The 26,004-nt window shown below is 46.5% G+C and overlaps 1 protein-coding gene across 2 annotated transcripts in view; it reads left to right on the top strand.

Moving 5' to 3' along the window:
* LOC147462798 (asparagine synthetase [glutamine-hydrolyzing] 2-like) overlaps positions 1-22,041 on the top strand; it is a 43,530-nt gene extending 21,489 nt beyond the window's left edge. The window contains exons 12-16 of one of the 2 annotated variants that reach the window (XM_086485594.1): positions 20,934-21,020; positions 21,161-21,268; positions 21,389-21,578; positions 21,737-21,853; positions 21,931-22,041. In XM_086485594.1, the coding sequence (XP_086341720.1) occupies positions 20,934-21,020; positions 21,161-21,268; positions 21,389-21,578; positions 21,737-21,853; positions 21,931-22,007 (579 nt within the window). In that variant the 3' untranslated portion in view covers positions 22,008-22,041. Of the gene's footprint in view, positions 1-20,933; positions 21,021-21,160; positions 21,269-21,388; positions 21,911-21,930 lie in introns of those variants that run through there. The other variant, XM_086485588.1, reaches the window with a different exon arrangement.
* The last annotated feature ends 3,963 nt before the right edge of the window (positions 22,042-26,004 follow it).

The raw sequence follows: 26,004 nt of genomic DNA on the forward strand, positions 1-26,004 counted from the left end.
GACTATCACAGGATGAGGAGCACACTGAGTATGGCAAATACTTGATAGATATGGGGACTGCACATGGATTGGCCATTTTGAATGGCCTACAGAGATTTCCTACATCGGGAGGTTTCACATGTTTTCCACACTGCATAGTTACTCGGAATGGGAACGGGAGGGTCCGGAACGGGATGGGAACGGGGAGGAGGAGGGGGCCCGGAACACTCGACTATAATAAGGCTTGAATTACCTCCATTCAGCTTAGTCGCAAATCAACTCATAAACAACCCCAAATCTGTCCCCAAATCTTCCCCCAAACCTATCCTCAAATTGTCCCAAATATGTCCCCCACACAACCACCCCAAATGCCTACTTTTGCCCATTCTGCCCCGCTGTTCCGTTGTTCTGCTGTTCCACCCCACGTCCCCCCCGTTCCTCCGTTCCGGTTACACCCCGTTTTGGAGCGGCGTTTCGTTCCCGACTCCGTTTCGGGAACGTGACTTGTCTGGAACGCCGTTTTGGAATGTTTGGGTTGCGTTTTGCCCGTTCCCTGTTACACTGCCATATCAACATGGGGCTAGCACAGTGGACTATTTTATGGGCCAGCCATGTCTCATTCCATCCTTTCAGGATTTCATCATGGGTACTAGGTAGTTGGAGTAGCAGTTGATCATGCTATCTTGTCTTTCACTCTCATGTTTCAGTTTAGCACAGCTCCACTAGGGGAGGTCTCCACACACACGCGGTATACCTTCATGAGGGAGACGGATTCTGTGTACATGGATGAGATATACAAGCAGCTATGTACCCAGGACTCAGGACGGCCACTAGATGAGCTCACTCAGATAGTGACAGAGACGCTCCATGATGCAACATTAGAGGCATATCCTCACAATCAGCTTACACGGAGACGATCTGGGAGCATGCCCCAGGATAGTTGGTATGATGATGATGAGTGTCGAGAAACGAGGATCAGATTGCAGAGGGAGGTGATCATGGGTATTACCGCACATAGACAGTCGCGGATTGTCTTCTGTCTGCTAGCGGGACGCAAGAAGAGGGATCTGTATAAGCTGTTTATGAGTCGTGACTCGGGCGAGGCATGGAGACTATTCCATGAGCATTCACTACCACCAGCATCACCTCCACAGAGACATGGGGGGAATTGCCACATCTCTCTATGTCACGGGGATGTGGCAACTGTTAATTATGTCACGAGGACGTGGCAATTGCTAACTTTAGTTGTTGGTTTCTTTCCAAGGGGTTTTGTTTTATTTTTGAGACCCTCTTATGGAAGTAGCAAACGGTCAGACATTGCATGGCCAATGTGAACGGCAGTTTCAACCGCGGATGGGTAGTGGTCGGCACAGGAATTCGTATGGTAAGAGGATGTCTAGGCTCACAGCAAGTTCCATATAGGTCCCTCCGTCGCACTTAGCAAGTTGGTGGATACTAGGAAGTGAACTCAATAAAGGCCTAAAGTCAAGGTGTGACTACCAACTGAAAGTATCCGATAGTTGGGCCACATTGCATTTTTGGATGCGGTCCCAATGAGGATAGATGGTCAGAAGACCAGTGGGACCCAACGGAAGCATCTCCTAAAATTTAGGGAATTTCTATTTTGGGCCGAGAAATGTGTTCGCGTCATTACCTCCGGTATGACTAGGGGAACATTTTACAACTCTGCCGCGAAGTCAATTGGGCAACCGGTCAGGATATTTTTAAGCGGCGAACCCGAAACGGGAAAATGCTTGTAAATGCGCCAAGTGTCGATTTCTCTTGCACTTGCCTCTTCAAGAAGAAAGGGCGCTGAATTTTAAGCTGGGAGAGGCCTTCACTTGCATTCTGTCACACAGGTTAAGAGCTATGGAGTGCTTCCTTTCCCTCTTATGTACAGTGCGGTGCCAGGAGTGATGCCTTGCACGCTACGCACTGCCCTCTCTCTCCCCTACGAGCAGTATGTTATGCCCCACTAGTGGGCTTTTCATTTGACCAATGTACAGTTATGTGGGTTCATGCGCGATTGCCAAGGCAAGAGCCTCTTGCACAGGTATTGGATTAGCTAGCGGCTAATCCCCCGCAGGTACAGGTGAATTCGGAGAGGTTTCACGCCAGAAATCTCGTCCGATTCAAAGGGCAAGTAGCCCTACAGGTGCGGGAGCTCGAGGTCTTGCTACAGATGCGACCGGCACGCGAAACGGAGCCCAAAACAGGGAATTACAGCCTGCTGTGTATTTTTGCAGGTTTAGGGTTTCGGCCCTAAACGGACCCTAATACCCCTAGGAGGTTCGGGGACGCAAGGGGACCGCTGTACAGGTGAACTGGCACATTTTCGGGGCAGAAAACAGAGAATTCAGCATGCTGCAGATTCTCGCCAGGTTTTGCAAAGTGTTCGTATGCGTCGGGAAAGTCACTTGTTGCGTGGGGATACTGACTGTGAAGCGTCCTAGTACAGTTATGTTGCCAAAATCGGGCCAGAACAGGTGTTTCTTAGCCTAGATTGTGCGGGGCAGCTTGTAGGAGATCAAAGGTTTTATTCCCTCTGTTAAAGAATAAAGAAATACCGAAAGGGGCGCCAATTTTGGGGCCTACAGGTTGTCGGTGTCTGCTCGGGGCATTCTAGCTTCTGGGCCGTGTGTGTATTCCAGTGTTAATTCCCGTTACAGGTTACCTTTGCAAAGTACTCTGTGTGTGTCTAAAGTAAAGAATTTTGGGTGAAAGCCAATGGCTACCGCCCTACGGGCCTGTTTCATGGTTCCATTGCCGGGATATCAATCACTTTTTCCTTAAGGAGTGAGCGTGGATTGTTTTGGGTAAAGACACAATGCAGGAACGCGGGGATTACACTATGGCCGACAAGGGGAAGGGAATTATGGAAGAGGGTTCCTCTTCAAAGGACAGGCAGGAGATTCCTATGGTTTTTGAGATTGGCGAGAGCTGACGGCCATGTCAGTCTGTACCTCCTGTCAACGTGAATGTCTCTCCACTAGTACAGGGCTTTATGATTGGGCAACTTGAGGATGATGCGTTCAAGACTCAGTTAGTTGCCGCGGTGAATGTCTTTTCGCAGCTGGTGCAGAATCCGAGGTTTATGGAGTTCTTGCAAGCACCACCAATGCAACAGCAAAATAGGCAATCTACGCCGCGTACGGAGCTTGTTGATGCTCAAGCCCAGGTACTTCATGTGGCGCAGGAGGAAAGGGAACACTCGCATGTTGCGGAGTCGGGGGCTCCAAAGCAGGTTTCTCCCGTGCTTGAACAGGTGGCTAGAACGTCTATTCCACAGGTTATGCCAGTTCAGCCCGCCACCTTTCAGAGCCAGCATGCTGTCTTGAATGGACAGGGAGCTGGATACCAGGCAATGCACTCAGTTTTTCCTCCACCCACGGTACATCCTGGATATTTCGGGGGTGGATCAGTGTTCCAAAGTATGGCTGGTTATGCGCCTGGAAGTCAGCCGTACATGCCAAGAACAGTGTTCGGGGGTATGCAAGGCATCATGCCAAACCCATGTATGGTAGTATCGGCATGCAGCAAGGTTTTCACTGCAACCAGGGCCAATTTGGGGTGCCACAGGGTCATTTTGGCATGGCTGGTTTTTCTGGACAGCAGCCAGATATCGCACCTCTGACGCAAAATGTGAATAGCCAAGATGTGCCGATCATGCCTACTACAGTGCCCATGCTACAGACCATCCCTTATGCCACAGGGTCATTTTGGCATGGCTGGTTTTTCTGGACAGCAGCCAGATATCGCACCTCTGACGCAAAATGTGAATGGCCAAGATGTGCCGATCATGCCTACTACAGTGCCCATGCTACAGACCATCCCTTATGCCACAGGGTCATTTTGGCATGGTTGGTTTTTCTGAACAGCAGCCAGATATCGCACCTCTGACGCAAAATGTGAATGGCCAAGATGTGCCGATGATGCCTACTACAGTGCCCATGCTACAGACCATCCCTTATGACAACTTGGGGGCCATGAGAAGCCGAAGGCTTACAAAGAAGGTGGTGCAGCTGTAAAGCTCAGTACCTTCAGTGGTTTCGAGGATAAGACGAAGGCTCTTACCTTCCTCCAGCAGTTTGATACAGCTTATGCGGGAGGGAATTTTACAGAGGCCTCGAAGGTCAGGAAAGCTGCCACTTTCTTAAAGGACAATGCGCTTACATGGTGGACGACATTGTTAATGCAAGGACAGGCACCTGCCACTTGGGTTTTCTTCAAGCAAATTTTTGCATTTGCTTGGTTGTCAAATGAATTTGAAGCCGACGTCATGACAGATTGGCACCAACTTACTTCAGCTGCGTGCAAGAGCTTGCTGGAGTACAATAGTAGGTTTTGTAAAGCGTTACTCTCAGTGACCTCCTACAGATTTGTGCCATTGACAGAGCAGATAGAGAAGTACTGTTGTGGGCTGCCTAAAGGGCTTCGCGATTACTGTACAAAGAACCGAGTGGCTACCCTTACTCAGCTTATGGAAGTTGCGAACACTGGTCTTGCCTTGTTGAAAGGAGAGGACAGTGGATTTCCGAGCAGTGAGAAAGGAGGGCAGCAAAAGAAAAATTCAGCGAAGAAGCCCTTTGTGAAAACCATAGTTACCAAGAACGGGGAACGGGGAACGGCAACATGCATGAAATGCCATTCCTTGTTTCGGGTACTCACGTTTGAAACACGGAACGGGGATTCAGAACGGGAAATTGGGATGGGAACGGGGAACTGAAAATGGCCATTCCTTGTTACTATGGTGAAAACGGCTCTTGATGCGTCACAGGGGTCAGAAAAGGCCGCCAAAGACAAGGATTCAGCCGGGACTTCTGGAGCGCAGGCAAAGAAACAGAAAATGAAGCCTTTTGTGCGCAAGTCGCTCGAGGAAAAGAAGGTCCTAATGGCTGAGAACAAATGCTTTATATGCGAGCAGCCTGGTCACTTTTCTATCAATTGTCCACAAAGGAAAAGACCAGCTGACTCAGAGGATAAAGAAGACCAGAAAGGCAAGAAGCCTAAACCCACTGCAGGTTTAGTGCCAGACATGCTAGGTGACAGGCCCAACACAGATGCCAGTGAGTTATGCAGGGCATGGGGTAAAGTTAGGGATCAAACGGCACTCATCTTCTTTGATCCAGGTGCCAAAGCCAACTTTATCTCACCAGAGGTAGCTATGAAGCTGGGCATCAGAGGTGAAGAGATGGGGTACACAGCAGAGGCAGGGTTGGCATGTCCTGGCCACTCAGAGTGTGTTACTCCCATCATTGGAAAATTGCATTTGCATATTCAGTCGTATGTGGACACTGAAGAGTTTTACATCATGCTGCTGGAAGGTTGTGACGCCTTGTTAGGGATCCCGTGGATGTTCGGAGTGCATGGAGTCTTGGATGCCTACAACAAAAAGATCACTGTACAGCATAGGGGAAAAACTCACATCTTGGATGTAAAGCTTAAAGGAGAGTCAGTCCCTATTGTATCTGCTTCTGCTATCACTTCTATAATAAAGAATCATCTTTCTGTGTACTTGATTTTTGCACGTGATGTCTCAGATAGTGATCAGTCAAATTTATCTGTGTTAGATAAAGAAAGGTCAGCATTTTTGCAAAAGTTTAGTGACTGTTTTTCTGATTCATTATCGTCGCAATTGCCGCCAGAGAGACCTGAGGACCATCGGATAGATTTGGTGCCAGGGTATAGCCCACCAAATAGACCTCCCTACAGGGATAGTGCGGCGCAGCAGAAAGAGATTATGGGCTAGGTTGAGGAGTTATTAGAGAAGGGGCTGATTCAGCCTAGTTCTTCACCCTTTTGCTCCCCAGTGCTGCTAGTGCAGAAGAAGGATGGCTCATGGCGCATGTGTATTGATTACCGTGCGTTGAATAAGAATACCATCAAGAATAGGTTCCCTATTCCTAGAATTGATGATATTCTTGACCGTTTAGAGGGTGCTGCAATTTTCAGCAGGATAGACCTTAAGAGTGGTACCATTAGATTCGTATAAGGCCAGAGGATGTGCACAAGACTGCGTTTAGAACGACATTTGGTCTTTATGAGTTTCTAGTGATGCCGTTTGGGCTAACAAATGCTCCTGCCACGTTCAACAGAATGATGGACCGGATTTTCCGCTCGCATCAACAGTTTGTTGGAACATTCTTCGATGACATGATTGTGTATTCAAAGAATGAAGAGGAGCATAGGCGTCACTTGACCATTGTGTTCAAAGAGCTGCGCAGTCACAGGTTGTCAATCCTAAGAAAAGTGAATTCTTCCTCGAAGAGATCCACTTTCTCGGCCACATAGTCTCAAAGGATGGTGTTAGAATGGATCCCACAAAGGTCGAAGCTATCAAGACATGGCCAGACTTGAAGAGTGTGCACGATGTCAGAAGCTTCTTGGGATTGTGTTCCTATTGTAGAAGGTTTATCAGAAATTTTGCAGAGATAGCATTGCCTCTTCACGCTTTGCAAAAGAAAGAGGTCACTTTCAGATGGACCCAAAAAGAGATTTCAGCTTTTAGTCTCTTAAAGGAAAAGTTGACTTCAGATGCAGTAATTGTTTTGCTAGATCTCAGGAATTCATTTGTGGTCCAGTGTGACGCGTGTGGCAGTAGCATCGGAGCAGTGCTAATGCAAGATGGACGGGTAGTAGCTTATGAAAGCCGAATTTTGCAAGGGCCAGAGAGGACTATGCAAGTCTATGAGAAAGAGCTCTTGGCCGTGATTCATGCGCTTTCTAGCTGGAAGCACTACCTCTCAGGTGCTGATTTTGTTGTCCAAACAGATCATCAGACCTTGCAATACTTCTTGACACAATCAAAGTTATCCGAAAAGCATATGCGACGGGCAAACATTCTTTCCATGTTCCACTTCCAGATTATGCATGTGGAAGGCAAGAAGAATGTTGTGGCTGATGCGTTATCAAGAAAGCCACAAATTTCATGTGTGTCAATTCCTTATCATCATGAGTTAGATGACATGAAGGAACAATATACTGTTGATGAAGATTTTGCAAGGATCTTTGAACAGTTAAAGAGGGGCAACATCACGAGCACTACCTCCTTAGAGATGGTTTTATGATGATGCATGGCAGACTTTGTGTCTCTAGGCCAATGCGACATAAGGTCATGGAAGAGAGTCATGTCCCACCGTATGCAGGGCATCGTGGCATTGATGCAACAGTTAAAGCGGTAGAGACATTCTTCTGTTGGCCTACCTTGAGGAGAGATGTGGATGCCTTTGTACGAGCATGCATAGTTTGCCAAAAGGTTTTGACAGGCAAAAGGCACCAGGGTTGTTACAACCACTGCCGATTCCGGATGGGCCATGGGAAAGCATTGCTATGGACTTTATATTTGATCTTCCAAGGACGCCAACAGGGAGTGATGGTATATGGACCATTATCTGCAGGTTCAACAAGATGACGCATTTTATCCCTGTCAGGAAGATAAAATCTGATCAGATGGGACGCTTGTTCATGTATAATGTGTTTAAGTACCATGGTATGCCACAATCGATTATCAGTGATCGTGATCCTCGCATGACCAGTTTGTTCTGGAGAGGATTGTTTGAGAACATGGGCACTACGCTCAAGTTCTCGTCTTCGTTTGATCCACAAACTGATGGACAGTCAGAAGAGGCTAATTCTACTGTCTTAGATCTGCTGAAATGCTATGTGTCAGATAATTAGGGCAAGTGGGAACAATATTTGCCTATGCTTGAGTATGCGTACAATAATACGGTGCATTCGTCTACTGGCAAAGCACCTTTTGAGATTGTTGAAGGCGGCAAAAAGGTTCCTCCCAGTTTGCATACAAAGGACAAGATCTTTGAGGCAGATCGATATGTTGAGGGTCTGCCAGGTGAGTTACCACCTGCTCGTCTTGAAGATCATACTATTGATCTGATACCTGGAAGCACACCACTGAACCGGCCACCTTACCATGTGAGCCAAGCACAGAACGAAGAGATTATGAACCAAGTGAAAGACCTCTTGGAAAAGGGTCTTGTCCAGCATAGTACTTCATCAAATTGCTCTCCAATGTTGTTGGTTTTGAAGAAAGACGGAATTTGGAGAATGTGCATCGATTATAGAGCTCTCAACAAAATCACATCAAGAACAGAGTTCTGATTCCTAGGATCGATGATATACTCGAGAGATTAAGGGATTCTTGTGTTTTAGCAGGATTGATTTTAAGAGTGGATATCATCAGATCCGAATCGCGCCAGGAGACGTCTACAAGACAGCCTTTCGTACGACTTTTGGGTTATTTGAGTTTTTGGTGATGCCTTTTGGCTTAACCAATGCTCCTGTGGCATTTAACCGGATGATGGACATGATTTTTCGAGAGTACAGGCTATTTGTTGACACTTTCTTTGACGATTTCATTGTTTTCTCCGAGAATTAGGCAGAACATAGAGATCATCAGCTTCAGGTCTTTCAGGCATTACGAGATCACAAGTTAGTGATTAATGCAAAGAAAAGTGATACACTTTTTGAGACACATTTGTGTCCGCAGCAGGAGTGCAAATGAATCGGGCCAAGATAGAGACTATTCGTGATTGGCCCGATTTGAAGAACGTCCATGAAGTTAGAAGCTTCTTGGGATTGTGTTCATACTACATGCGGTTCATTCGAAAGTTTGCAGAGGTTGCTTCCCCTTTGCATATCTTGACTTAGAAAGGAGTCCCTTTCTCGTGGGGACCCACAGAGGTGACTGGACTGCCTTTCAGACTTTGAAAGAGAAATTGACTACAGAACCAGTTTTGACTTTGTCGGACTTGCAGAAGTCGTTTGAAGTATATTGTGATACTTGTGGTCGTAGTCTGGATGCAGTCTTAATGCAAGAAGGCCAATGTCATTGCCTACGAGAGCCGATTGTTCTCAAGGCTGGAACTGACAGCACAGGTTTGTGAGAAAGAGCTTTTGGCGGCTATCCATGCTCTTATTCAGTGGCGACATTACCTACTCGAAACCGATTTTACGGTTTTCACAGATGATGGGAGTTTACGCTACTTCTTGTCACGGATATCGGAAAAAGCAGATGCGGTGGGCAAACATCTTGTCACAGTTTACTTCCGGATTGTCCATCTGTAGGGACAAAAGAAATTGGTGGCAAATACTTTGTCCCGAAAGCCGTTGGTTCTGGCTATTTCCGCGATACATCATAGAAACTTTGAGGATATGATCGGTTAGTACGCCACATAACAGATTTTGCAGATCCATTCAGTTGAATACAGAAGGCTACTTGATGAGGAAAACCATGTTGTGTGTTACACAGCCGTTGAGGGCAAAGGTCATAACCGAATGCCACTGTCCGCCTTTTACGGGTCACCGCGGCATTGCTACCACCTTGAAAGGGGTAGAGAGATACTTCTTTTGACGGAGACTCAAGAAGGATGTGGACGAGTTTGTGCGCAATTACTTGGTATGCCAGAAGGTCAAGTTTGACAGGCATAAAGCACAAGGATTGTTACAGCCTTTACCCATACCCACCCACCCTTGGGAAAGTATTGCAATGGATTTCATCTCCCGAGAACACAGCGTGGGCACGACTGTTTATTGCCCATGTCTTTAGATTACAATGGCATGCTTGAGACGATTGTCTCCGACAGGGACCCCAGGTTCACGAGTTGGTTTCAGACGGCTATTTGGGAGAACATAGGCACGCGGTTGCAGTTCTCGTCATCGTTCCACACGCAGATTGACGGGCAATTAGAGATTGCTAATTCAGTGGTACTGGATTTGTTGAAGTCTTCTTTGTTGGATCAGAAGACTACTTGGGAAAGGTTTTTTACCTTTGGTGGAATATGCCTACAGAAACACGCTTAACTCATTGATGGGAAAGGTGCCATTTGAGATTCTTGAATTTGCTACGAAGGTTCCATCCTTGCTTAGCACGGAAGATAAGATTTTTTCTTTGAAGCCGACCAGTTCACGAGGGACTTGGTCCAGAAGGCTTTGCAGAAATTTCAGGAAAGACAGAAAAAGGTAGCAGATCACCATTGTCGCGATTTGAAATTGAAGGAGAATGATTGGGTGCTCTTACATTAGGGGAAGGCACGCTTGAGAAAGAAAAAAAAGGGGAAAGGAGCGGCTTCTTTGAAAGCTTCGCATGAGATAGTGTCGACCTTTCCAGATTTTCCAAAACGATAAATGATATCTCCTTTGGACTGAAGCTGCTAGAATACTTGGAGGGTTCACAATGTTTTTCATGTGAGTCTCTTAAAGCCTTTTGAAGGTGATGTGCCCGATGATGGGAAGCTAGATGTGCAACCCGAATTGGACGAAATTGAGCAGATACTCGTTCAAGAACAGAAAGTGGCACAGAAAGAAAGAAAGAAGGTAAAGTGAATTGACGGTTCTTGGTTAAATTCAAGACCTACTTCGCAATGGATGCGAAGCAAATGGAGGAGGAAGACCTAGCAGATATTCCTCGGAATGTGAACCTTTACCTTCAAGCTTTTGGTTTAGTATAGTCTAGTCCAAATGGAACCCAGAATTCAGCTTGGCCGTAGATCTGGTGCAGTGGGTTACTCCGCTCCTTTGTCAACAGATGCCTTGATTTTTACTAATAGAGTCACTGATATCTCTTTGAGCTTCAGGGATACTGAGAGTTGACAGTATTCTGCTGGATGACTTTATGAAATGGAATTCCGGAATTGTTCTTGACTTGTTTTTAAGTGCAGGAACTGATAGACGAAATGACTACAACATTTTGGTCTAAATGATCTCGAATAGACATGGTTGCAATAGGGGTTAGTCGATCGGGCATCTATGAGGTCCCGACTGGATCTAGATGCGATTGCTAGCTACATTACCGATAAATCATGGTCTAAGATCCGAATGAATGTTGAATGTCATGTGATGTCCTGTGATGTCAAGTTATATCCTGTGATGTCGTGTGATGTGATTGTCGGCTGGTACATGTGCTAGATGTGTGTTCCTAGTACGTAGGTACTAACAGTCAGTGTCTGCTAAGACGGTTTATGGCCTCTGTCTGTTTTGCAGGCGTAATCGAGGGCGATTACAATGCTTTCAAGACGGTTTATGGCCTCTGTCTAAGACGGTTTATGGCCTCTGTCTGCTAGGACGGTTTATGGCCTCTGTCTGTTTTGCAGGCGATTACAATGCTTTCAAGAGAGGGATATGTCACAAATTGGTGACATGGCGTGCCAATACACATCCACACACCTTGCAGGAAACCCTAAAAGGTGACGTGGCTGGTTGACTGCAGAGATGACACGTGGCAGGCTGTACGGATATCAATGCAAAATGCGGCGCAAATTGCGGAATTCCACTGCTGACAAGGCAGTTTTGTACGGGCAGCTTTTTGGCAGTTTTAGGCCTTGCTTTTTCCTACGCAATTGGAGAGAGAGAAAGAGCTCTCTTGCTTTATTTTCAGAAAAGTAGAGAGAGAGAGAGAGAGAGAGAGAGAGAGAGAGAGAGAGAGAGAGAGAGAGAGAGCGCTAAAATCTCCACTTTAATCGCCAAAAGAGCAAGCGAGCTTGATAGCCGAGGTGGAACGCTTGCAAGCCACCTCAGGGATCTGCAAGATCATTGGTACTCGACCCAGCCGAGGTGATGTTCGGGATCTACTTCAGGCCCGACTCCTCTCCGATGTGTGCAAGATCACCGATGTCGAGATTCTCGGGAGAGAATATTACAAGATAGAGTTCGAGTCTCCAAAGATGACGACCAAGGTGATATTGATGAGCCCGCTCGGCATAGCAGCTCGAGCTTACTTCAGACGATGGCATCATGGTTTCGACCCCACTATAAATGTGCTTGAGGAGGAGGCCGACTTGCTTATCTCGGTCTGCTTCCCAAGCCTGAGTATCTCCCTTTACTTCACAGAATTGGTTCCATGTTCGGGCGGTTTTGGAGTGACTGTGTGGCAAACGGGAGCGTACATGAATAATAATCAAGGTGAAAATAAATAATCTTTCAACAAAGAGGGTCGAGCGAGAAGATTGACACAATATTTGGGACTAGAAGATGGCCCCCCCCCCCCCCCCCCCAAGAGAATCTTTATACAAGCACAAGACTGGAGTAAACCCATCCGTTTTAATTCTCAAACTCGATGGTCGTTCCTTCCCGTGAGGGAGATCCGAGAGACGAGCTCTCAATCCTTTTTCCATCTGTACTCGGAGTCAAGGCTCCGCAGACAATTTCCTAATCGCGTGCTCGGAATTCCCAAGCGTAGGCTGAGGCCGTCCCGCTTCTTCTTCGCAATGAAGTACTTGCAAACATACACAAACACGGGACAACAATTCGTATGGAGAATCCATGATTGATGCCTCTTGCTCTTTGCGCGAGAAAAGCGACCTCCGTGCTTCGTAGTCACGCGATCTCTTGCGTCTTTTGGTGGCAGAGTCTCCTCTTGCTGGTGCTGGCAACTCCTCTGTGTCTCAAAGAGGAGGCGAGTGTTACTTTTATAGGTTTTGAGGACCGACAGGAATAGCTGAGCACTAGCTGCCTGCGCAGAGATCGCTGGCGGTTTTTTTTTTGAAAGAAAGAGGGAGAGAGAAAGCGCTGGTTGGTTTTTTGCTGCTTTATTTTCCAGGTGATTGTCCACTTATTAAGTGGGCGGTCGGCGTATTTTAAAAATGCTATAAATTTGTCCAAAAACTCAATAAAACCTTATAAGTTAAAAACAATGCTTTCACAACACTTCCCAGGCGTCCCTGGATGCAACCACATGCACAAATGCAACGTAGGATTCAGACGACTCCTCTCTATCTGCGTAGTAAGGCGCTTATCTGGTGGCGCGACATGACAAAGAAGCCTTCGACGTGGGCTGACTTTTGTGTGAAATTCAAGAAGGATTTCGCCAAAATGGATCCTTTGAAAGCTTACGCTAAACTGCAGAGTCTTTCGATGAAAGCTCTATCTTTTGATAGTACACAACAACTTCCAAGGAAGCGCTCACCTTTTGAAAGGTGGATTCCACGCACGTTATGCACATGTACGTGCAGTGGCAAAGGCCAGGACGTTCCATTTGATAAATGGAGTGAACTATGATAAGAAAAGAAGTTCAGACCATCAATCCGGTAAGCAACCTCGATTCCAGCAAAAGTCCAAATCACCGCCGAGATCTTCTTAGGAGAAGAAGAAAGCAAAAAATGCTTAATTGCTAATGCAGTGAAGAAGGGGGCTTGCTTCGGATGTGGCCAGGCAGGTCACCAAATCAAGGATTGCCCCAAGAAGAAGACAAAGAAACCGCAAGGTTGTTCTTTGGTTCAAATTCATGAGATTCTAGGTAACTCTGATGTTATTCAAGTTGAAATCCATCATTTAGCGCACAGTTCATGCACTAACTGTACTTTTAGCACCAAAGTGTTTGATAAGCACAGATCAATGGTCACGACGTGACCGTACTCCTTGATAATGGAAGCTCACACAATTTTGTGGATGCAAAATTAGTGTAGCAACCGAGCCTGCGGACGCGGGACAGTGACCATGAGTATCTCGTGAAGATGGCTTGTGGCGAGGATACGAATGTATAGAATCGGATGGTTCTAGATTTGTCGCTCAAGCTAGCTGGTTACGAAGAGAACCTGGATTTCCACATCATGCGCCTGGATAGAGCAGATGTTATTTTAGGAATTCCATGGTTTTATGACAAACAAGACTCATTGTGTGTAGGCTATGTACATCACTCTCTTGTTTTTGCAAAATTGGTGCAACAACTGAGCCTGCGGACGCGGGAGAGTGACCATGTGTATCGCGTGAAGATGGCTTGCGGCGAGGATACGGATGTATGGAATCGGATGGTTCTAGATTTGTCGCTCGAGCTAGTTGATTACGAAGAGAATTTGGATTTCCACATCATGCGCCTTGATAGAGCAGACGTTTTAGGAATTCCATGGTTTTATGACAAACAAGACTTATTGTGTATAGGCTATGTACATCGCTCTCTTGTTTTTGTTAAACGAGACATGTCTCATGTATCTATGTCGCTTTGTAATAAGAATTCTGTAATTAATGGTTTTGCAATACCAGTTGTTATTGCTTTGAAAATGTATAAAGATACAAAGTCTTCTGAAGTTGACTTTTATCAATGTGTACCATCTGCTTGGTTTGATTCATTAGTGCTTGGTACTTCTGTCACTGAATTTTGTAAAAATGTTTCATGTTCTTCCGTTGAGCTTGGGGATTCCGACGAATCCAATCTGATCCGAGAAATCATGACCGATTTCAAGGATGTCTTTCTTGATGATCTACCTCTTGGCTTGCCGCCTTCGAGAGGAGGAGATCATGGCATTGAGTTGGTGGCTGGTAGTTAGCTCTTCTCAAAGCAACCCTATCGGTTTAGTAAAACCGAGGAGGATGAGATTTAGCGCTAGCTGAAAGATTACTCTGACAAGGGTTTTGTTTTGCCACGTAAATCCGCATGGGGAGCGCGAGTGTTACTTTTTCGAAAGAAGGATAACACCATGCGCTTTTGTGAATTACAAGGGCTTAAATAAGCTTACTGTCAAGAATAAGTATCTGCTCCCACGTATGGACGATCTTATAGATTGGCTTTGTGGAGCGTTGTATTTTACAAAGATAGATCTGCGATTAGGCTATTATCAGATATGGATCAAACTGGGAGATGTTCCCAAAATGGGTTTCCATACGCGTTATGGTCACTATGAGTTTTTGGTCTTGCCTTTTGGTTTGATCAATGCTTCAGCTACGTTTCAGCAGATGATGAATGATCTGCTGAGACCATTTTTAGGCACCTTGGTTGTTTTATTTCTCGCTGACATCTTGATCTCATGTCGAAGTTTGTATGAGCATTTAGTGCATATACGCGTTGTTCTTGAAGTACTGAGAACTGAGAAGCTTTATGCTAAGGCTTTTAAGTGTGAATTATTTAAGAAAGAGCTTCTGTACTTGGGTCACATTATTACTCGCGATGGAATTCGCGTTGACCTTGAAAAGTTGGATAAAGTGCGAAATTGGCCCATTCTGAAGAATGTGCGCCAAGTAAAGTCCTTTTTAGGCTTTACTTGTTTCTTTCACAAGTTTATCAGGGATTACTCTAAAGAAGTTGCTGCTCCGCTCACACAACTTTTAAAAGGAGAAATGAAAGGACCGAAGACTTGGAGTGCTCACCGTAAAGGTAACCCCTCTATTGTCTGGAATGAGCGTCTCGACGAGAGCTTTCGGACACTAAAGCACTTGGTGACTACTACGCCAATATTGCACATTGTGGATCCTAGCAAACCGTTTGTGGTTGAAACTGATGCTAGTGATTATGCCATTGGTGCGGCGTTATACCAGGATGGACATCCTGTTGCGATTGAAAGTAAGAAACTTTCTAACGTTGAGATGCGTATCCAACGTATGAGAAGGAGCTTTACGCCGTAGTCCACGCCTTGAGGAAATGGCGACACTACTTGTATGGCTCTACATTTGTTGCATGGACAAATCATCACTCTTTGCGCTATGTCTGTGATCAGGGCGATCTCAGAGGTGGAAAGGCTAGATGGGTTTAGCTTATGTAAGAGTTTGACTTTGAGATTTGTTATAGAAAAGGATCTAGCAATCGAGTTGCTGATGCACTCAGCAGGATTCTTGAGGTTAATACCTTGTCTATGGTTGAGATCCCGACGGATTTCTATCTCTCCCTGCGAGGGCTATGTCGTTCCGATAGCCATTTTGGCAAGATATGGAGCGAGGTCGAAGCGGGGCATGACTCGTGTACAGGCTTGGGTGGTCCGGAGACCCAAGTGAGTCGTGCTGGAGAGACGAGACAACGACAATATTCCATTAGAGGTGGACAATTGTTTAGAAATAGAAAAGTCGGCGTGCCGGAAATCGATGAGGTTCGACAAAGGATTTTGTTTGAATGTCACGATGTTCCTAGCGCTGGGCACTTAGGCATCTAGAGAACTTTAGCTTTGGTCGAGCGATATTTTTTTTGGCCAAGGATGCGCTCTTACATAGAGAGCTATATGAAGAGATGCGCTCAGTGTCAGGTCAATAAGGCAAAGCGCCTTAGGAGAGCTGGCCTGCTACATCCATCGGAAATCCCAGATGCCAAGTGGCAGAGTATTTCCATGGACTTCATCGTTGGTTTCTCAAATACTAGTCAGGGCAATGACGCCATTTGGGTTGTGGTCGATAGACTTACAAAAATGGCGAAATTTATAACGACGAAGTTGACAGTAAAACGTCATGAGTTGGCGGTTTTATTTGTCGATCAACTTTATAAGCTGTATGGTCTACCAAAGGATATCGTCAGTGATTGAGATAGTAAAGTTTACTGGCCAATTTTGGCGAGATGTGTTTGCTCATCTTCAGACAAAGTTGAGTATGTCGTCTTCTGACCATCCCGAGTCCGACGGACAAATTGAGAGGATGAAACAGACGTTAGAGGACATGTTGAGGGCCTGCCTCTCACCGGCAGTCTGATTGAGAAAGGTATCTTCTACAATTAGAGTTTGCATACAATAGTAGCAAGCATTCTGCTACTGGATTTAGCCCATTCATGCTAATGTATGAATTCGAGCCTAAATCCCCGATTGCTATTGGCTTAGAAAAAACCAAGGAACGCCAAGCTCGTAATCTCTGGTATGACGTGTAGGAAATGCTCGAATTGGCTAAGGATAGTATAAGAACGGCTCGTAATCAAGTCACTACTTATGCTAATCAAAAGAGATCTCGCAGGACTCTAGAGGTGAGACAATGGGTCTATCTGAAGATACCTAAAGATTCCAAGACCATGCGAACAAGAAAGCATTATAAGCTCTCAGCTAGATATTGTGGTCCATTCTTGATCACAAAGAAAATTGGCCAAGTTGCCTATAAACTGGCTCTTCCTTCGGATGTTAGTGTACATCTAGTGTTTCATGTCAGCCGCCTTAAAGTAAAATTGGGCGAAGCCGCCGACGTTTTGCCTATCAAGGAAAATGTATAGCAAGATATGCAAAATGAGTATATTCCTTGAGAACCAGAGGCAGTTTTAGATCATTGTACCCGTCATTCGTGCCAAAAGGCTTATGACGAGTACTTAATTAAATGGAAGGGTCAATCTGAAAGTTTTGCCACTTGGGAATCAGTTAGAGCTTTGAAAGCTCAGTATCCCCACTTCATTGATGAGGACATCAATGGTTCTTGTGGGGTGAAGTATGTTATGTCCCCCTCGTAGGAGAGGGGATCTAGCCCAGACGCCGTCGGGATGGACATTCAGTGTCCGGGCGGACGTAGTGTGGACCCGGCCAGTGTGGCATTATTATAGAGGGGAGGCCAAGGCCTCATTTGCAGTTATCCTCCGAGGCTAGGAGTGCGCGAGGTCAGCTTGAGGAGGTGAGGCCGGGTGGTATGGGACGCTCGGTCTTACAGATGCACGCCTACGTCCTTGGACGTTGGCCCCAGCTCGGGGGAGCTGCCGGATGGTGCCTCTTGTCGGGTGGTTCGTTGGACGCGTGTCTGTAGGCGGTCCATGTAGCCTGGAGACCCACTCTTTGCGTTCGTTTCACTGCCAGACCCACGGAATATTACCTTTCCATCACCCATCACATGATGCATCTGGAATATCCGTTCCCCGATCTCTCCTACTGAACTAACGATACAACCCCTTCGGGACGCTTAATATCACCCATCATATGACGATCAGAGTTTTCCGTTCTTGATGGCTTTTAATAATTCCAATAGATCTACAGTTCCTAACCTTAGGGTTCAAGTGCACACATTTAAATATTTTAATTTCAATAAAAATAAATTACTCGAGAAAATAAGAAAATAGTCCATTTAGGAACACACCGTGCACTGCAGCTTCGGTTGTGGCCAAGGCCGCAGGTTTGCCTACAGTGCGGGTTCTTGTTCGTGACAAACACTCCCTCCCGAAAAAGATACCGTTGCCTCGGGTAAGTGCAGGTTGGATCAGTACTCGGGTCTCTCGAACTAGTGTTTCATTTGCATATAGATGCCCACTTAGCGAAGGCCTGTCCTCGCAGCAGATCGCGCTCCACAGTGCATGCGCAGCCTCCCAAGACTGAGCAGGCCCAACAAACAGATACCCATGACACACAGACTGGTCACTCAACAGATGAAAGCAATCAACAGGCTGATGGTTGGCAGCATGTGCCTGGCTGCCATCGACATGGACGGGCTCGCCACAGTGCTCCCCCCGGTGGTCGACCTTCTGTAGCTCGGCAGCATTGGGTTCCGACAGGCTAGTACCTCGATAGGGGCCAGCGATCAGCTAGCTGATGGTTGGCAGCAGGTGCCTTGCCGCCACCGACAAGGACGACTCACCACACTGCAGCTCGGCAGCATTGGGTTGCGACAGGGAACTGTTTTGACCCCTTCAGCACGCCCCGGAGGTATCCCAGGAGGGGTATGTATGACTATTGCGGATTCTTGGCAGTAGGCCATTCTGGGCAGAGGTATTATTGTGTTAGGCAGAGCTCAGTGGATTACTATGCAGGTTCAGGTTGTACTTGGAGTGCCAAGGGTTTAAATCTGCACAGGTGTGAGGAAGCTCTTGAGGTTTTCTGTTGTGCATCAGGCGCACTGGTCAATTGGAGGAAGACAATTGCTTTCTGGGTTGGCAGTGCTCCTATACCCGATTGGTCGTCAGGAGAGGGTTTGAGATGGATTTTCCTAGGGACTGCAGTTTGCTACTTGGGTTGTCAGGTTGGCTTGGATTTGTCCCTTGAGCAGCAAACTGCTCCCCTCCTCTTGTCCATCAGGAGGAAGTAGCTAAATTGGAGTTCGGCACGACTCTCTTTGGCAGGCAGAGTTGTAGTGGCCAACCAGGTACTATTGGCTACTATGTGGTACATCACATCTTGTTGGATCTTTTCGAGCTCCTGTATCAGCCAGTTAGAGAGGCTGAACAAGAACTTTCTTTAGTCAGGGCGCGACCAGTTAGCCCAGGCCAAAGAAGCATGGCAGGTCATTACTCTACCATGTTCTTAGGGGGGGGGGGGTTGGAGATCATTGACCCAACATAGCAGAGCAGAGCCCTACTTGGGAAGTTTGTTGTCAGACGATTGCCTTCAGGGGAGGAGCCTTGGAAGAAGTTATTGCTTCAACGCAATAGAGCGCGAGTATCTCATCTAGGAGGCCCTTGGAGCCCTTCCATCATGTGGATCTTTACAGAGATGTGCAGAGTTGGTATGAGCAGGAGACTGGAGGATCGATTTGCTGCGAGCCTGCTTCGCTCTTGGGAGCAGCTAAGGAGTGGCCTGGAGCAACACCAACCCACTTGCATGGAGGAGCCCAGCCCCTTGTTTGGATCCCATGGTTAGCACTCAGAGAGGCCACTTGGTTGGTAGTAGGCCTCATGTTTCTCGGGGTCCCATGGCAGAGGGCCTAGCCTGCACTTTAGGCAACTGGCTTCAGTTTTTAGGTTTGCCAGAGGAGGTACAGACAGCTATGGGGCATGAGAGTTGTAGGGAGCATGTGCCAGGACATTACAGAGGCTCTACCAGCTGAGTGGCTCACCCCTTTAGAGACAACAGCTCCCAGATGGATGGGGGCCTTCACACGATTGAAGGTCCTCATCACAGTTCGTGCTTGCTCGGAGTCTGTACCCCCCATGTTCATCGAGATCCAGGGAGAGGGTCGACTTCACAGAGTCTAAGTAGAGGCTCCACATGTTGCAGAGTGCTCTTTTCAGAGGATACGAGTAGTGGGCATTTGTGGGAGGACCTGTGTCACAGATCCTGACCCAGCAGACCTTGAGACAAGCCATTGGAGGCTTTGGGCTTGGGAGAGCTGCCCTTTGGCACGAGTGCGATGGGACCCTGGTGAGTGGTTCTGGAGAGACCTCTTCTCTTCAGCCGACCACCTTGGGATCCCTTTCTTTCAGTACACTGTTTGAACTGGGGCGACACATACTGGCAACACGGAGAGAGGCTCGTCCTGCTGCAGCACTTCATTGGCAGGAGGAAAGTCTCACAGCTGAGTTCTTGTCAGGCTTTTGGGAGAGGTTGTGAGACTCTAGACAACCAAGGCGAGTCACTCGCTAGTTGCACACAGAGCTACAACAGTCGAGAGCTGGCTGGTACATACGGCAGCCTGTGCAGCTTGCGACCATCCTTTGGAGAGTCAGCGTCACTGTCTGAGGGACTGCCTGATGGCACAGCAGGTTCGGCTTTGGGTTCTTCGGCTGATGCCAGCTCTTTCCACAACGCGACAGTAAACTTGGGTTGCTGCTGCCTGGTCCACCCTCACGGGCCCGGCACTACAGTTTGAGCTATTATCCACCAACAGGATGATAGTGATCCAGGGGGTCGACCTACACTTCAACCTGCTACAGAGCTTTACCCCCCCCCCCCCCCCCCCCCCCCCCCCCCCCCCCCCCCCCCCTTTCCTCCCTACACCACAGGAGTGGTGCAGTGAGAGAGAGGTGTGTTGGGAGCTCGTTTGTGACCTGACACTCTGGTTCATTTGGTGGGCCCGTTGCTTCCGCATCTTTGAGGCTTGCCTTGTGCCACCAGCGGAGACTGTACGAGATTTTTGGCTGGAGTTGATCCATACTCTTAGGGGACAGTTGAGAGACTTCAGGGCAGCTCCGACCGCATGCAAGAGCACAAAGAGGCTTTCGTGCGACTCTGGCGCCCAGGGCCCTTTTTCACCATGGTCCAAGGTGCACCCAGATGGCACTACTGTCCACCTGTGTGGCTCTTCCCTCCTCCCATCTCGTGATTTAGGCCCCATTGTACATATTTTGTTTTCTCGCTGGGGGAGTCTCCCCTTGTTTTTGATGTAGCCCTCTGTAGTGGAGGTGGTGGTAGCCCTATGGGCAGTTTTAGTAACTAATGGAAGGATCTTTTTCTCGCGAAAAAAAGAAAAGAAACGAGACTGTGCTTGGCTGCATGAGAGAGAGAGAGAGAGAGAGAGAGAGAGAGAGAGAGAGAGAGAGAGAGAGAGAGAGAGAGAGAGAGAGAGAGAGAGAGAGAGATGAGATTCACCATTTGTTTTATTTTTCATTAATTGTGGCCCCCTACTGGCTTTTTTAGCATATTCTTTTCAGGCAAAAGGAACAATTTAGCGATGGAGTTGGCTATAGCTGGATTGATGGTATCAAAGCACATGCAGAGAAGCAGGTATGCATTTTTCTTACAGGCTTTCTGGCAGTTGTTCATGTTTGAGGTTCTGTGATATGCACTTTGCCTCTCTCTCTCTCTCTCTCTCTCTCTCTCTCTCTCTCTGCGTTCATTGAAGATTCATGTTGGTTGGTCCTCAGGTTTCAGACCAAATGATGGTGAATGCACCTTATATCTATCCCTACAACACACCGACCACCAAAGAGGCCTACTATTACAGAAGAATTTTCGAGGGACTTTTTCCACAGGTAAGAGCGTCGTCCTTGCAACCCCCTCTCCCTCCCTCTCTCCCTTTCCCTCTTTCTCTCGCATCGTCCTTACGCTGCAGACAGCTTGTCAACAAAGTGATATCTTGATGGATTTTGTAGAATTCTGCACGGACAACTGTCCCTGGGGGACCTAGCGTGGCTTGTAGTACTGCCAAGGCTTTGGAGTGGGATGAGGCATGGTCCAAGAATCCAGATCCTTCAGGTCGAGCAGCAATAGGTATACATGAGGCCTCCTATCAAAAGCCAGTTGAAACCCCTGCTGTGGAAAATGTTGGGGCTGGATCCTATGGTGAAATGCTGAAATTAGGAGAGGGCATCCCTGCCGTGCCGGTACAGTAATTTTGGGTGCTGGTTGCTGACAGGCTAGGCTGTCTATGGCCTAAAGCTTTTTTTTTGAGTGGTCTAATTGAAGTATTCTTCACTAACATGATTGGACTATTGTTATAGTGGTAATTTCCTACTCAGATGTAGATGATGTCAAAAGAACGTCTGCCTCTTGCCAAGCATCGGCTCCACTAGCTTTAGTTTTCAGAAGATTCAGAGATCAGAGAATTGATGTAACAGGTTTATTCTTCTCTTTAAAGAAATTGAAGGTTTCTACTGCGGAAACCATTTTCCTGACGTTTATGCTTAACATGCAGTACCTTATCTCTGTTTCTGTTGCATCTTCATAACTTCGAGTTTTGCGGGCATGCAGCCTTTCCTTCACAAGTTGTAGAACGATGTTGTGTGAGAAGGCTTCTGTTTAGTTGCTCTGGTGTCATTTTGGCAATTTGAGACCCAGGGATTAGGCTTAGTAACCAATAAGCATTTACATACATTTTATGTGCGTATGGAGAGATCTAAACATGTTAACATTGAAGGAACAATTTGAAGCAATCAAATATGTGTCTTGAATTACAGTATGGAGTTATACTACATTGTGAGAAAACTACAGAGGAGACTCTTTTGACCCGCTGCCCGGAACCCCTCTACTTTCCTCACTCCAAGCCCCCTTTACCTTCCTCATCGACGACAAAGGAAGTCAATAATGAAGGGGCTCAATAAACAGTACTCAATAATGAAGGTGATATATAATTGTAACCACCTTCACATGAATGTTTTTTAATATTAAGAAATATTTCATTGTAGTATTTTGTGCTTAAGCAATTAACAGGAAGCCCCTACAATATGAGCAAAGCGTGGGAAAACCTACAAGCAGTTTTATCTAATAGGATGTCATAAGCCACCCAAAACCATTCTGAAAGGCTTAACAAAGCTCTGCACTGTGGCAAACCTGTCACCTCTTGAAGATGTAATAGTTGGAACTATTAGATGCAGACGCCCTGATTGATACGTCGCAATGCCTCTGCTTGGTTGTGGGTCTACTTTTGCAGCTTATGGATGGAGGCTCTCCCACTCCGTCTCGTTCAGCTCAGTGAGGAGGTGTTCATTGCCTGTGAGCTTCAATCATTGCTTCATTGTTTTGCGTTGAGAGCTCACACGGCGACAGCCAATGCCAGGCTCACTAAGCTCTTCAGTAAAGAGAATTGGGGTTTAGCAATGTGTTGAAATGAAGAACGGTGGGCAGCAAAACAGCCTGTCAAAAGTGCAGAGTAGAGAGACCTCCAGTTTTCCTCAAAAGGATGCAAGAAAGGCACTGACCACCTTTAAAATACATGTGAGTAGGGGCCTCATCTCTACAATTGAAGAGCAACTGCCAATGAGCTTCACTAGGAAAATACAATAATTGGTTTCTCGACCTGAATATGTGAGGACAAGTATGTGTGCATGATGTTGCAATTGGAGAGAGTGATTGCCATGTGAGCTACACATGCGCTGTGATACAAACATGATCCGCATGTGATCCTTGTGCTTTTGTTTATATATTTTATTTATGCACTCCCTTTCTAGTGGCAACGAATAGCTTAGTTGTAAAGCATTGGGCTAGGAAATCCGAGGTGGTGAGTTTGAACCCTGGTGCCCCACCCATGTGGTGTTTTTGTCTTTCCAAGGCCCATAGGATTTCGTAGAATCTTAAATTATTCCTTGTGTCCATCGGACGGCCTTGGATGGAGCTTACATGCCAACCCTTGATCCCCATTGGGAAAAGCGTGTCAATTCGTCTCGTGGCACTGCCATCGTAGGGTTGAGAGATTTTAACTAGCCTTCATTTTTTGCAAGGCTAGGTTCTCATTATTATTAGATGGAATCTTCACCTATTCCACCTATACCTTAGCTTATCTACGACGCTTCAAAAATTGGAATGTGCACTGCAGCTCGGAATCAATCCTGAGTCGTCGTACTCCCAGGAGGAGATCCCTCCGCTAACCACTCAACCAAAAAAATCAGAAAAAACTCGTCGGCTTTGTTACCTCGTGACTTGGAAGGTTTGCTTTCCCACTAGGAATCTCTTATAGATTCTCAGTAAAAAGAAATTTTCGAAGATCGTTAGCACACATACTACTGGCAGCTCTTACATCTAATTAGCTGGAATCTTTGTAGATTCCTCTCCCCCTCTGGTGCCATAAGGATATGAACTCTCCAGCGTCTCCACCAATCGTTTTATTAACGGGCCGATTTAGCTAGCAAGCCCAGCACAGTGGCAATGCTGATTGAAGTAGCGACACTGTTAATATATAAAGAAAGTTTTTTTGTTATTTCTGCACCCTTTTCTGCACGATCGAGTGCCTGTCCTACTGCGTGTGGCTGTCCTTCTGTCGGCTCGTTGTCTTCACTCCCTTGCATGCTCAACTCCTCATCAGTATATCACATAGGCATGGTCAAATGGGATCAATGGTGGAGGAGGAAAAAGCGACACGTCAATTATGGATCGTCAGATTTGAGGTTGCCCCGAATTTACAAATTTGCCCCGAATTTACTAATCGGCCCACATTTACAATGACATACTCGAATCGCCTATATTTCAACGTACGCATGAGGGTGTAGTGGTTAGTGCACATGGCTCGTGGTGGGGAGGTCGGGAGTTCGAGACATGGGGTTGCGGATCGACCCGAATTTACTTTTCTTCCCAAATTTACCAAACGCTCCGAATTTACCAAATGCGCATCCGACGGCCCAGATCACCTCAGCCGTCAATCCCAATTGAGCAACCCCGTGCGAGGTAGTGTGGAGGACTGGCCCTAGTTCCGCACATTTCGCTTTTCCGCTTCAAAAAAACATGAGTATCCCCGCAAGATTCCCTATATTAAACTATTTTCCAAAATCCTTTAGCACATACTACGTAGCACCTACTGGCTGAATTACCCGAAATCTACACAGATTCCACTCTGAGGTGGACCCCTTTGAGATGCTCTTTAAAAGAGCTATGGAAGATTTGATATCGTGTCATCCCTCTGGGTATCACCAATTGACCTCAGCTATTCAAGTCGCGCATTAGGAGTGAGTTGGTGCCTCTCTTCTGAGGCTTAAAAAAAAAATAAAGTTTGTCCTGCCCTTTCTAGCTGCTGCTGCTCTTGCCAGGCACACTACCTCATCTACAACCACTTGCCCACCCAGACATGTGCTGTACGTCATTGCTTCACCACCTTTGGCATCTCATCTCAAATGTTTTATGAGGGTATCTCAAAGGATTAGTGTTTCTTTTTCAATAAAACTCAGCCCGTACCCTTCCCATTTCTTACGTTTCAAGGCCAATGTTGGACAATGGCATTCATTCTCTAAAGTGAATGAGTGAGGGTCGAACACGCGCACTTTGCACCTGCGCCAGCAACAGCCAGCTCCCCGTCCTTTGAAGCCTTCGTCCTTCCTCGCCTATCGTCTGAAGCCTCCTATCCCTCGCCTTGCCTCCCCGGATCTTGAAACGATTCCCATTAATAAAACATTAACAACAATGGGAACCCCTACTACTTAGCAAATCCAAAAGTACCTTTCTTCACGAAGGGCATTTATATAATTTGCCCATCGAAACCCCCCCGGCCCCGGGCCCCTCCCTCTTCTTCAAAGTACCTAATTGGAATGTCCAACTCTTAGAATTTGGTCTCCGGAGTCCATAACCTTTAACTCAAAGAAATCATCACTATACTAAGTTTATACATATCTTATACGTATACATCCAAAAAAACACGAAGGAAACAATATTTATGTCTACCTTTCCACAAGAAAGGTATCAATGGTGAGTATAGCATAAGCAAACAATTACAAATTCAAGGTATGCTCGTGTCCAGCCATACCTTCTCTCAAGACCCAAAGATTGGCGATGTATCGGTTGATAGGGGAGCCACCCAATGACAATGGCATAGCTATCAAAGCAAACACTGGATGAACAAGGGGAACCCTTGACTAGAGCAAGGACCCATATACTCAACCATGCAAGTCAATCCATGTAGTGGTAATAGCCTTGTTCCACTCAATAGAGTTCATCCATTCCCTAGTGGCGACAATCGATTCCCTACTTTTTTGTATAATCTCTGTGAGCCTAGCTGTTTTCAGGGCGTTCTTGAAGACGCGACTGTTCTTGACCTTCCAGATGTGTTTGAGGTAACATAATTTAACAATCTGCATACACATGAGCAATGCTTGTCTTTTGAACACTTTCCCTCCCACGAAGAGGTTCTTAAAGAACCTAGTCTTCCAGGTCTTTTTAACCCATTTGCAAATCTTCCTTGCTAGACCATAGATTATCGGGCACTCTTTAAGAAAGTGAGGGAGGTCCACACTAGCTTGTGCATTGCAAGCAACTATCTGGGCAAGTACCTCTTGTTAGAACCTTCACA

The sequence above is a fragment of the Adiantum capillus-veneris genome, chromosome 2 (assembly GCF_014529385.1).
Source record: "Adiantum capillus-veneris isolate H3 chromosome 2, ASM1452938v2, whole genome shotgun sequence".
Taxonomy (NCBI): Eukaryota; Viridiplantae; Streptophyta; class Polypodiopsida; order Polypodiales; family Pteridaceae; genus Adiantum; species Adiantum capillus-veneris.